Source organism: Panthera uncia (assembly GCF_023721935.1).
Source record: "Panthera uncia isolate 11264 chromosome B2 unlocalized genomic scaffold, Puncia_PCG_1.0 HiC_scaffold_24, whole genome shotgun sequence".
NCBI lineage: Eukaryota > Metazoa > Chordata > Mammalia > Carnivora > Felidae > Panthera > Panthera uncia.
Genome location: NW_026057580.1, coordinates 47672070 through 47685693, shown reverse-complemented (window position 1 = coordinate 47685693; position 13624 = coordinate 47672070). Strand labels below are relative to the sequence as shown.

Below are 13624 nucleotides of genomic sequence, written 5' to 3'. Positions count from 1 at the left end.
ACCAGTTATAACCAGATAATTACCAGGTCTGCAAGGGAGTGACTTATATCCAAGAATTCTTTCACTGGGTACACAAACCCGAAAGTCCTAATTTATTAGTTATTGTTAATGGAAGTGTTCAAAATATCACCCCTGGGGTTTACTTTTAATTTGCTGTTTACACTGGAAAAACTGACAATATCAGAAGGTACCATTACTTCACTCAAGTTTTAATTGAAACTGGCAATGGTGGTCAATACCAGCTAGCACTATTAGTTAAATGAGTAAACCAAACAGCAGATTTTTTTTTCCCAACAGGTTTGATTATACTAGGAAATAAATACAGATTCTTCTTTGCTAAGGGCAAAGATAGGTGTGAGAGAATTGCATTTAACTAGGACTTATCTAGTAAATTGAAATGAGTTAGTAAAAATGAGTAAGTAAAAATTACTTATGCATCTTCTTTTTGTTTTTTATTTACTTAGACTCTTAACATTTTAAAATGCTTATAATTGCCAAGAATTTTCAATGATGATATGTGGTTGATGATAGGAAAGCAAGAGGGTTGCTCATATAATTTCTAGATAGTAGAGATATAGGCATGATAAATACTGGATTTTCAGCATATGCACAATTTCAGTCAAGTAACCCGTGATTTAAACCTCAACATCCTTGTACATAGATTACCACTAGCTGCGTAACCAATTGACTTGCCTGGAATATATGAGCCGTACGTACAGAAACCAATATCCCTTTGGGGTAGACTGTTCATTGTCCCTTTGTGGTCATTCTCTCTTTCTTCCTCTTATTATAATGTCCCCAATTTTAGCAAGGCACATGGCTGCCCAGCTAGAGATTTACTCTCCTATTCTCTTTTACAACTTGGTGTGGCCATGTGACCTAATAATTGCCAATGGATTATAAGCAGAAGTTACATGATCCACATAACTTCCTTAAAAGGAAATTCCTCTCTACTTCTCTCTCTTCTTTCCTATGGACTGGAATGTTGATATGATGGTGAGTCAGCTCTGGCCATGCAGATGAGAATAAGACCTGGGTGGTGGCGGTGGTGGGGAGGGTGCAGAACCACAGGACAGAATAAAACTGAGTCCCTGGATAATGTTGTGGAGCAGAGTCCCCTACTCACTCTGGGCTGCCCTCCTACCTCCTGACTGTCACATGAAAGAGAAAAAAACTGTCTTGTTTGGACTACTATATTTGGAGCTTTCTTCTTTGAAAGCAGCTTAGACTGAATCTTAATGAATAAAGTCTATTCATTTATTCAATGGGAAATTCTTTTTCTTTCCATAGGGAAGCTTTTTCTAGCATTTTTTTGGAACAAAGTTGAGAAGTTGTATGGTAAGTTTTGGGGAAAAATAAAGTCAGTATTGCACCATGGGAATTAAGAACTTTGGTTTTCTCACTGGGAGAAGATGGCACATTTACATATTCTCTTCTAGGGATATAATCCCATTCACATTAACAGACATTTATTGAGTACCCACTGTGTGTAAAACACTGTAGGAGTCCCTAGGGATACAGAGATGAAACAGACACAGTTCCTGCCCTCAAGGAGCTCACAGTATATTAGGGCAGACAGCAGAAATACAGAAACAAATGCACTATAAGATAGGATGCATATAATAATAGTGACAGAAATGGGGTTCTAAGGAACATAGAGCTGGGGGAGAGGACTCTCATAGTGACAGAGAAGGAAGAAGGATCTCAGGAAGACTTTACAGAAGAGATTGCATTTGAGTTGCATGATAAAGAATTGATGAAATAATGGAAAGCCATGGGGTCAGGTTTCTGAAGCAGTGGGATCAACTGTTAAGGAAATTCAGAGAGCACATAAAATATCCAGACTTTGCTGGAGTATGGGATGGGTGAGAAGAAGTGGTGAGACCTAACTCTGGAAAGGTAAATTAAGGTCACATAGTGAAGGAGCCTTGAACATTATACTAAAGAATCCTTATTTATTTTTTATTTTAAATGTTCATTTTTTAAAAAAGAATCTTTACTTTAAACTGATAGGGAAATATTAGAGGATTATAAATACTGTAATTAAAAACCAATGGCATGCTCTGGGATAGTGATTCTCAAACTTTAGTGTGCACCAGAATCTCCTGGAGGGCTTATAAGAGGAAGTTGATGCCCCCCCCCCCTCTGAATTTCTGATTCAGTATGTCTTCAATGGGGCCCTAGACTTTGCATTTTTAACAACTTCCTGGCTGATGCTAATGCTGCTGGTCGGGAACTGCCCCTCTGAAAACCACTGTTCTAGGAAGATGTCTCTGATAGACCATTGTTCTAGGAAGATGTCTCTGATAGACCACTGTCCTAGGAAGATGTCTCTGATAGACCACTGTCATAGGAAGATATATCTGATAGGTGTGCAGATATGTGGCCACAGAGTGACAGGTGAAGGACTTGAGAGGTAAGATCAGATAAGAAGATTTGGAATGGGTGAAGAAACCAAATTATTGGAGAAGAAGGGATCATATTCAAACATTTCTGTAGAGGTAAACACATAAGACTATCTGGATGTGAGAGACAAGCCACAAAGAGAGAGGATCACATTTATCTAATATGAATGATAAAAAGCATGGTAATCCTGTTATCTGAGGTGGGGAAGGTGGAAGGAGGAGAAGGTTTGAGTGTGGGAAAATGATCCTGAGTTCAGTTTAGAAAAGCTGTGTTTGAGGAACCAACAGACAGTTCATAGGGAGATGTTCACTGGATGTAATTCATGGGTCTGGAATTTGAGAAACACAGAGATCAGAACTAAAGACACAAATTGAAGAGCCATAGGAATGGACCTCATTGTTAAAATGATGGGATAGGATTGAGTATGGAGACACAGGAGGTAAGAGCTGAGGACAATGCTCCAGGAGAAAGGAAAGGAGACAAAAAATGAGGTGGTTGGAGAAACAGGGGAGTAAATTATTCTGGAAAGCACAGGCTTAAACAAGAAAGGGAGGCTTAGCTGTTTTTTTTTTTTTTAATGTTTATTTATTTGTTTTGAGAGAGAGAGAGAGTGAGCACACACATGCGAGCAGGGGAGGGGTAGAGAGGGAGAGAGAGGGAGAGGGAGTGAGAGAATTCCAATCAGGTTCTGTGCTGTCAGGGCAGAGCCCAATGTGGGGCTCGACCTCACGAAACTTGAGATCACGACCTGAGCCGAAACCAAGAGTCTAATGCTTAACCGACTGAGCCACCCAGGCTCCCCTTAACTGTTTTACCTGATGACAGATTGTGAAGCAGATGAGGACAGAGGGAAGGCCACTATATTTGCCTACTGGGAGATATGTTTCAGGAGAGCTAGGAAGGGCACACCCAGATGGCAAAGGATGTGAAAGTCAGTGGAAGGTGAGAGGTGGAGCAGAATGAAGGATTGATGAGTGGAGAAGCTCAGGTGGGAGAGACAGGAGAGAGACGAAGCAGGAGCTTGAGTGGGAAGCAGGGTCAGAGGAAGTGTACACCAGTGTCCAAGAGACTTGAGCAAATGAAAAGGTGAGATTCAAGAAGAGTGGGGAGAGGAAGGGATGAGAGGTAGGGAGGGGGGAAGTGAGGGAGGAGAGGTATGGGGGAAAGAAGTTGGGGGCAAAGGAGAGAGGTGCAAGATTACAGAAAAGGTTAGAGAGCTTAGATTTAAGGCTAAAACATGGAGGTGGAGAGGGAGCAAATGCAGGTCTTCTCTGTAAACCAAGAAGAGATATGACCCTTGGAGGGTGAAGAGATGAGGAGAAGCTGTGGATGAGATGAGGAGCAGAGGTGTAGAACAGTCACTGACTTGAGAGTGCACAAGCATTTACAAACTTTCATTCCTTTCTGTCATCACTCGTGACTTAGTGGTAAGCTCCTCCTCGTGACTAGAGCAGTCACCCCAGCTGAGGAGAGGCACGTGTGGCCTCAGGTCCCATCTGTAGCCTCCTGGCCCCAGGGTGCAGTCTGGCATGGAAGCCACAGAGGTTCCAGGGGTCACAATTTCACACTCATCTCCTTGATGGGTGTAAGCACAGATGTTCAACTTTTGTTTTTCCAAGTGCACACTGGTAATTTAATGAGTAGCATTCTCCAACACGGTTCTTCAGATAATATAAATTCCTTCATTTGATCACTCCACCCTGTGAAACTGCTTGTACTCCCACCTGAATCCTGTCAGCATGAGGGAGTGTGTGCGAGGCTTAGGGCGACACTTCTCCAAATAGGAGGAAGTCCAGTGTGCCTGTCAGGTAATATAGCAACACATGGACCAAAGTATATTTAGGTTATTTTGTATTTGTTTATGTTTCATGTTCATAGTTAAAGACCCAGGAAAGCAGAGGATTCATTCCAGGTTCTCTTTAGAGAATGAGGAAGTGTATTTAATCATGAACTAAAAAGGATACATCAGCTGTACTATTTGCACCTAAAAGGATGTAGTCACAGTAAATGACTTTGGTTCAGGTCTGCAAGCAGATGGCAGCACATCACTTTTTAAGAAATGCTTTATGGAGTCATGCAGTTCCCACTAAAATTTGCACAAATATGGAGCCATGACCCCAGGTTTAATGCCACACGAAGGCAAGTTATCAGGTATTTGATTTATAAGTAATAAGAAATTCTGCAAATGAAGATTTATTTTGGCATTCTTTAATTGCAGGATTAACTGAAATGGCTAAAAAAAGTAGTTACTATTTCACCTTATTATTATTTCTATGAAATTTCTGTCTTTATATGATAATGTTTATTTGAAATCATGTACCACAATAAAACCAGAGGTAGAAAACGGCACACCGAATAACAAACCTCAGACAAAACAGAACAAAACAAACAAAAAGACCACACTACCTTACAAAATTTCCTGAACCAATTATGTTCACAAATTGATAAGTTGCACCCCTTACCCTTGTCCACTCACAAGGCTGGTAAAAGTGATGCTTTTTGGCTTTTTGCAATCTAAGTATGTTCTCGGCACTTAATGAGCTTTTTAAAAGCCAGCTTAAAGTCTTCATTAAAACTTGTGTAGAGCAGAGGGTTGATCAGAGAATTAACATAACCGAGCCACGTCAAAAAATCAGCCACTTCAGAGGACACTGTATAGATGCTCAGACCTACAATCAACTCTTTGATGAAAAATGGCAGCCATGACAAAATGAATGCACCCAAAATCAGTCCTAGGATTCGTGCTGCCTTGCGCTCCCTGGTGCTAGAGATTTGCTGCCGTTCTCCAGGGTGATCTAGATCATTGTCGAAGGAAGGGATCCTGATAGAGGTGTGGATCTTCTCAAACTCTGTGGTAGGGTCTGAGGTGGAGAGATCAGACACACAGAAAGTCTGTGTAAGTTTACAACTCGCAAAAGAATTTTGGCTATCTGTGCTTCTGTTGCTTAAGTGCCGGCTTGATCCTCTTTTCTGGTAGAGGCTCTTGGCTGCATGATAAATACGATAATACAGAATAAGTATCAAAGTCAAGGGGATGTAAAATGCCCCAAGTGTGGAGTAAATGGTGTAGATGACATGGTCATGCTGGATTGTGCACTGACTAGGGGGTGGGCTCAGCTGGCGGTGGCTCCTCCAGAACAGAGGGGGCATGGAGATGAAGATGGAGATGGTCCAGACGGTGAGGATCATCAGCCCAGCCCTCTTGGCCGTCCTCTTCCTGGCATATTCAATAGCATTGGTGATGGCCCAGTACCTGTCCAGGGCAATTACACAGAGATGGAGGATGGAGCAGGTGCAGCAGGTCATGTCCACACTCAGCCACACCTCACAGATGAAGTACCCTAGTTTCCAGCTGTCCATGGCAATGTACATGATGCTCAGGGGCATGACGAGCACTGCCACCAGGAGGTCCGTCACGGCCAGAGAACAGATCAGGTAGTTGGCAGGCTGGTGGAGCTTCTTGGTGGTACAGATGGCCATGATCACGGCCAAATTCAGCAACATGGTCAGGGTGGTAATGGTCACCAGAGTCATGGAAATGAGCATCTTCTCAGTGACGGTCTTGGGTCTCACAGCCACACTGGCTTCTGTGGTACAGTTAGTGATATTCATGTTTTCCCTGTTTTGATCTACACTGTGGAGAAGCTGTTGGTTATTTTCCCTCAGCTGGAAACTGCTCAGACTTCAGTGCCTCTCATTTATAAGAAGATTGTAGTTTGTTCAGCTTTGTAGTTTCTTATGTTCCATTTTGTATGGGGTAAAAGGAAGCACCACAGCATTTCTTCTGAATGGAGGGTTCCTGGAAAATAGTATGCTACTGGTTAATGAGTGAAAAATCATATTTTTTTTCCCTCTGGAAAACATAATATTTCAGTATTGGTAAATTCTTTACACATATTTTTGATATAATTTCCTTTTTTATCTCTGGGTGTGAAGTTTATTTTTATTCTTCAAAAGATACCTTTTAAAAATTATAATTGACACACAATGTTACATTAATTTCAGGTGTACAACATAGTGATTCACAAGTTTATTCCTTATGCTGTGCTAACCACAAGTGTAGCTACCAAAAAGATACTTCTTAAAAAGTTAAGTTCCCAAACTCTTTCTCATGAAAACATTACCAACTTTAAAGTCTATCTTGCCACCTGAATTACTTTCTTATTTATATTTATTAATATATATGTAACATTTATATGTAAAAGGGTTTTTTTTTTGTTTACATTTGGAAACATACATTCACATTGTATCATATTTTAGAAATTCAGGGACATTAAAGAAAAAATTATATTGTTTATAATAAGCAGATTTCAAACCAGTTTTAAAGTTCCATAACAAATTTGAACTCCAAAGATATTTTAATGTCACAATGGAATTGTGCAATTTTGTCTAATTATTTCTGACATTTTACTATCCCACTGTGCATTTCTTTGGAGAAAAGAGAGAAAAAAAGCATATAACACTACTTGGATGTTTATGGCAAATTGTTCTCAGAGTAATATGGTAAATTGACTGCGAAACAGCATTATCATCAAGGTCAAAGAAATGTACATTAAAAAATGTGTTTTGGTTAACATTTGTGTTCTTTTAGTATCTATCTATCTATTAGTTGATCAATTGATCAACCTACCTACCTACCATCTATGATCTGTCTGTCTCCTGGATAGCTGTGATTAAGCTGGGCAATCACTGAGATACTGACATTTATTGAATGCATAATTGTAAGGAATTTTAAAAAAGTACAAGAGTCCGCCTTATCTGCAGTTTCGCACTTTCAGTTACCACGGTCTGCAAGCCAATGATCCTTTCTGACGAATCAGCAGAAGGTCAGTAGTAGCCTAACAATACGTCACAATGGCTGCGTTATCCACCTCACTTCATCTCATCACGTAGGCATTTTATGTCACATCATCACAAGAAAGGTGAGTACAGCACAGTAAGATATTTTGAGAGACCATATTCACATAATTAAAAAAATTTTTAAAAAATGTGTATTTATTTTTGAGAGACAGAGCACGAGTGGGGGAGGGGCAGAGAGAGAGAGCGTGACACAGAATCTGAACCGGGCTCCAGGTTCGGAGCTGTCAGCACAGAGCCCGATTTGGGGCTGGAACTCGCAAGCTGTGAGATGATGACCTGAGCTGAAGTCAGACGCTTAACCGACTGAGCCGCCCAGGTGCCCCACATTAACTGTTATTATAGTATATTGTTATAATTGTTCTATTGTCTATTAGTTATTGTTGTTAATCTTTACTAAACCTAACTGATAAATTAAACTTTATCATAGGTACGTGAATATAGGAAAAAACATAGTACATACAGAATTTGGTACTACCTGCAATTTCAGGCATTTACTGAAAGTCTTGGAATATATCTCCTGGGATAAGGGGGAACTACTGTAACCTCAAATGTATACTCATGAAAACAAGACAATCAAAATCTACATAGGAATATTCACAGCCAATGGCTGCTGGTCAGAATGCCAATCAAATCTCTAATTTGTCTCTGTGGGATTCGGTCTAGGAAAACTTCAAAGAAAACTGACATTTTTGTGGTTTTAAGAAGGGAAGGGACATGGATTGATATGGATTAGGCTTAACAGGCACAATGATGTTAGCAAAGAATGAGGACAGGAACAGGTGAGGCATGTGTAAAATGGAGAGTGGAGTATGTAGGAGTCTTCAGGTGGAATGGGGACTGGAAGTCAGGGGGCAGGAATAAAAATCTCCAGCCGTGGTGAGATCTCTCTGGCTCTGGATTTAATTGCTTCTGCCCATTGGGCAAAACCCAAGGAGACGGGGAGATAGTTACCATCTATCCTTTAGATATGGAAAGTAAAAGAAAATGATTTCACTAAAGACCAAAAATGGGGCAGTTGTTTTTAAGACAGTCTTGATTTTTCTGCAGTGAAATGAGATTCATTCTGCCTCTCTGTTGTCATTATGCTTCTACAGCATTTCTGTGGATGTACCCTTTTTTGAAATTCGTATGTTTCTCTAGTTCTTCCATGGGACTTGTTCTGCCAACAATCCCCTCCTTTTTGTAAATTAAATGTTTTCGTCTCCACTGGTTATTTACCCTTCTTTTATAATCAGTTTAAACTTACATTTATATCTAAGACAGGCTGTAGCATTGAAAGTATATGGGCTTTGGAATCAGGGAGACCCGGGTTGTTGCTGAGCCATCATCAGCTTGGGGCAACCTCACTACATTTCCCCCTGTGTCCCACGTGTTTATTTCTCTGTCCAACCCCTTTCTCTTTAAATGAAGGAAAGTTCTTTTTTTTTTTGCAAAAATTAATCCTAAGTTATGTTTTTCTTGAGTTTGATAATAGAGATAATTAGGAAATGTTATTTTCAAAGTATCAAGTAAAACAAAAATCAAATAATTCAGCTTTATCAAGCTTTTAAAAGCTGCTCTAGGGGCACCTGGGTGACTCAGTCAGTTATCCCTTGATTTCAGTTCAGGTCATTGTCTCAGGATTTGTGAGTTTGAGCCCCGCATTGGGCTCTGCTGACAGCAGAGACTCTGACTGGGATTCCTCCCCTGACTCTCTCTCTCTGCCCCTCCCTGCTCTCTCTGTTTCTCTCAAAGTAAATAAATAAACGTTAAAAAAAATTAAAAGCTGGTCTATTTATCTGAGCTTCCATACATCCTGTCATTTCTCCAGTGACATCATTTTCTTCCTTATTTTGTCACTATTTTTTTTTTTTTCCCCCCCCCCCCCCCCCAGAAGACTATACATTCTGGAGGGTGGGATGTATGCCTGATTCATCTTTTTAGCTGCCTCCAGTTAAATTAGCAAAAACATTACTGGTTGAGGCTATATTGTCAGCTCTTTAATGTGACTCCCTGGTTTATTTTGTGCCCAGGCCTTTCAGAATAGGAGTTGAGTGTTGTATCCTTGTGTTGTCAGTCACTCCAAATTCCTGCACACATCCAGCTTTCCATCTTTTATCTTTTTTTCATTTAACATCTAAAAGTTTGTTCCATAACACCATGTGGAACGCAGTCTTTCGAATCACTGGGTGGGATGACATGGGAGCAATTACAGATTGAACAAGTCTGAGAACTGCACCTTGGAGCTTTTCACTAATCAAAGGTCAGGAAGGAAAGGAGGAACCAGTGAAACAGAGAACAGCTGTTGAGGTGGAGGAGAATGATGGAGATAATCCCAAGACCAAGTGAAGAAAGTGCATGAAGAGCAATCAGCTGTGTAAGTGCTGCTGACAGGTGGTGGGTGACGAGGACTTGATCATTGGGCTGGGCAATGTGGATGACACTGATGACCTTGACAGGACCCATTTGGTGCAGTGGTGGAGATGAAAGTCTGAATGTGGTAGTTTTAAGAAAGAATGGGAAGGAAGGAAATAGAGGATTGGATAAGAACAAGTATTTCAAGAGTTTTGCCTTTGAAAAGGGGAACAGAGAAATAAGGTAGCTATGGGGGGAGTTGTGGGGTCAAGGTTGTTTTCTTTTTAGGATGAGAGATTGTCTTTTTAAACTGGACTGTTTACGGTTTTCTTTGCTGCTACACCCAATATACTTTATATTGGGGCAGAGAGCATTTCTGGAGTGAGTGAAATGTAAAAGAGGAAGGAGGAAAGCAGTGATGGAATAGGCAGGGAGTCAGTGGGGTGGGGGCACCAGGTAGGTAGAATTCTCTGAGGAATTTCAGGGATTACATTGGGGATCATGAAAGGGAAAAAGATATAGCCATACTCAGGAAATGATCCAACTTCAATTGTCTTGGTTCCTTTACCTTGTTAAGGAAATAGCACATGGTTTTATAATCACTAGCAATTCCTTAGGAGGTAGTATGATTTCTTTTTTTTTTTCTTTTTTCTTTTTTTAAAATTTTTTCTAGAGGTAGTATCATTTCTAATTAGAGCAATGCTTGTTAAATAGCCCCCCAAAATTTAAGTCTCTTTTGCCTTTAACATAGTAGGAGAGGAGGAACTATGTAACACTTAACTCAAAACACATGCTGCAGAACAATCCAAACACTAATATCAATACACCAAGCTTGCATTAGTCCGCTGGGATGGAAAATTAACTGCAATAATCACAGCTAAAAATGGACATATCCTATCAGGAGTTAATGGGGGGAGGTTTATAAAATTTAGTTTCTGTTCTGATTATGACATGGAAAATACCAGTGCAGTCCAAAGCCATATTTAAATAGTTTTTCATTGAAATTACAAATAGGGAGAATCACTGTAAACCAAATGGGTCGGGGTATACTGCTTTCATTTACTGAGATGCTTCAGAGCCTCTGATTTAGTATACTGCCCCAGTGGCAGAACACCAGGGATAGGTCATGAGCACACTCATTTTTAGATTAAATTTAATTAATTAATTAATTTTTATTTTATTTATTTATTTATTTATTTGAGAGAGCAAGAGAGAGAGCTGTGAGGAGGGGAGGGGGCAGAGGAGAGAGAGAATCTTAAGAAGGCTCCATGCTCAGCTTGGAGCCCAATGCAGGACTTGATCCCATGACCCTGGGATCATGACCTGAGTTGAAATCAAGAGTTGGATGCACAACTAAATGAGCCACCCATGTACCTCTAGCACACTTATTTTTTAATTTAATTTTTTAATGTTTATTTATTTTTGAGAGAGACAGAGACAGAGCATGAGAAGGGGAGGGGCAGAGAGAGATGGAAACACAGAATCCGAAGCAGGCTCCAGGCTGTGAGCTGTCAACACAGAGCCCGATGTGGGGCTCGAACTCACAGACTGTGAGATCATGACCTGAGCCGAAGTCATATGCTTAACAGACTGAGCCACCCAGGCACCCCTAGCACACTTACTTTTAATTTCACCATCTTACGTAGTCTTGGTTTTCAACAACTCTTTTTCAAAAAAAATTTTTTTTAATGTTCATTTGTTTTTGAGAGAGAGACAGAGACAGAGCGCTGGCGGGGGAGGGGCAGACAGAGAGAGGGAGACACAGAATCCAAAGCAGGCTCCAGGCTCCGAGCTGTCAGCACAGAGCCCGACGTGGGGCTTGAACCCACCAACCATGAGATCATGACCTGAGCCAAAGTGGGAGGCTTAACCAACTGAGCCACCCAGGCACCCCAGTTTTCAACAACTCTTTATGATTTACCATAAATATTCTTTCATCTCTTCTTTGATTATTTTCATTTTGCCCTAATTTCTTCAAATAATTAAATTTTAAAAATCTCTAATGTAGGATCTAAGAAATAAAACACACAAAACAACACAAAACACACTCTACTACAGAGAACAAACTGGTGGTTGCCAGAGGGGAGGAGAATGGGAGGATGAAGTAGGTGCAGGGGATTAAGAGGTATAAACTTCCAATAATAAAATGAGTAAGTCATGGGATATGAAGTGCAGCATTAAGGAATATAGTCAATAATATTGTAGTAACTATGTATAGTGATAGATGGTAATGAGACTTACCATGGTGACCACTTAATAATATATATAAATGTTGAATCACTATGTTGTATACCTGAAACTAATATTGAATAGCACGTCAACTATACTTCAATAAAAAAAGAAAAAGATCTTCAATGGGTGCTAATTTCTTTTTTTTTTTTTTTTTCAAATTTTGGGAGTAGCTGCTTGCCCTCATATTACTAATTTTATCTCTCTAATTGTTTTAAATTCACTTCCTCAGCCTTCATAAAGCTTCTCCTTGGCCTGTTATAGGAAAGAAAGGGGTACATAGTAGTTTCTCGGTTTGTTCTTCAATGAGAGCAAAGGAAGGTGCCCAGGAGATACTGGATTGTGGAGTTCATTGTTTTTTTTCTTGTTTATGTAAATTGTGATTGAGACATGACATGTGATTATTATGAGGTTATTATATTCATAATAACAGGAAAATACTATCATTGTAAAAATCAAACAAAACAATACATAGAGTTTTAGGAGATGTTTATATATTCTGGACACAAGTCTTTTGTCAGAAGAATGTTTTGTGAACATTTTCTTCTACTCTAGCTTTGCTTTTATGTTTTTTAATGATCTCTTTTGATGAGAAGATTTTAATTTTGATGAAGTCTAAGTTCTCTATTTTTTCTTTATGATTAGAGCTTCCTGTGTCAAAGAAATGACTTCAAGTTCACAAAAATGTTTTTCTGTATTTTCTTCTAGAAGATTAAAATCTTTAGCTTTCATGTGGGAAGAGGTCATCAGGGGACATGACCACTGATTGACCTGTAAGCTGGATCCAGACAACCAGAGGCATCTCACCACCTACCTTCCCCTATCCTTGGAATGTGTGCTCAGCCTACCCATTCCCATAGTGGGAACCGTTTTGAAGGATGCGGCCTTGAGAGAACAATTTGTAGATGAGACTGTCTGGATGGAATGCATTACTGAACCCAGGTAAGGCTTCTATATAAAGATTCTGGAGGATGGGTGTGGAGGTCTACTCTTCTCATGGGCAGACAAGCCTCCTGTGTAATTTTCCTTTCCTATTAAACCTGCCGCCTACCAATCTGGAGTGGTCTGTCTCTTAGACTCTCCTTGCCCTCCATTCAGGGGCCAATTTCAGATTTCAACTGAGAAATTCCTGAATTTGTAAATCAACAGTTCATGATCTATCTTGAATACATTTTAGCATTTGGATATGAGGTAAGTGTTAAGGTTTATCTTTTTTCCCAATATGGGTATCTGGTTATTTCAGCAACTTTTGTAGGAAAGACTTTATTTCCCCAATTGAAATGCTTTGGTGTCTTTGTCAAAAATCAGTCAACTGTATGTGTCACTCTATTCTTTTTTTTTAAAATGTTTGTTTGTTTATTTATTTATTCATTTTTGAGGGGGAGAGAGAGAGAGAGAGGCAGGGAGAGGCCTGTATTTTTTATTTAATTTTTAAATTTGAGTATAGTTGACACACGTTACATTAGTCTCAGGTGTACAGTGTAGTGATTTGACAAGTTTATATGTTATGCTATGCTCACCACAAGTGTAGCTATCATTTGTCACTACACACTGCTGTTACAACATCATTGACTGTATTCCTTATGTTGTGCCTTTTATTCCTATGACTTATTCGTTTTGTAACTGGAATCTTATATCTCTCACCCATTCACCCATTTTACCTATCCCACACACCCACCGTCCCTTTGGAAATCATCAGTTTGTTCTCTGTATTATAGGTGTGATTGTCCTTTTTGTTTGTTTAATCATTTGTTTTGTTTTTAAGATTCCACATATGAGTGAAATCATATGGTAT

General features: G+C 39.7%; 1 protein-coding gene and 1 long non-coding RNA gene across 2 annotated transcripts in view; one reads left to right on the top strand and one right to left on the bottom strand.

Moving 5' to 3' along the window:
- Nucleotides 1–4590: 4590 nt before the first annotated feature.
- HTR1E (5-hydroxytryptamine receptor 1E) lies at nucleotides 4591–7189 on the bottom strand. The gene is made up of 2 exons (XM_049653983.1): nucleotides 7045–7189; nucleotides 4591–6205 (listed from the first exon to the last, which is right to left on the bottom strand). Exon 2 carries the CDS (start codon nucleotides 6016–6018, stop codon nucleotides 4921–4923), a length of 1098 nt encoding a protein of 365 aa, XP_049509940.1. The 5' UTR covers nucleotides 6019–6205; nucleotides 7045–7189; the 3' UTR covers nucleotides 4591–4920.
- A 34-nt stretch (nucleotides 7190–7223) lies between these two features.
- Nucleotides 7224–13624, top strand: part of LOC125938684 (uncharacterized) — a 22953-nt gene continuing 16552 nt past the window's right edge. The window contains exons 1-2 of the long non-coding RNA XR_007462768.1: nucleotides 7224–7328; nucleotides 12538–12771. This is a non-coding gene — a long non-coding RNA (uncharacterized LOC125938684). The remainder of the gene's footprint in view (nucleotides 7329–12537; nucleotides 12772–13624) is intronic.

Excerpts from the sequence above, each read along its gene's own strand:
- HTR1E (XM_049653983.1), bottom strand. The coding sequence starts at position 6,018 with ATGAATATCACTAACTGTACCACAGAAGCCAGTGTGGCTGTGAGACCC.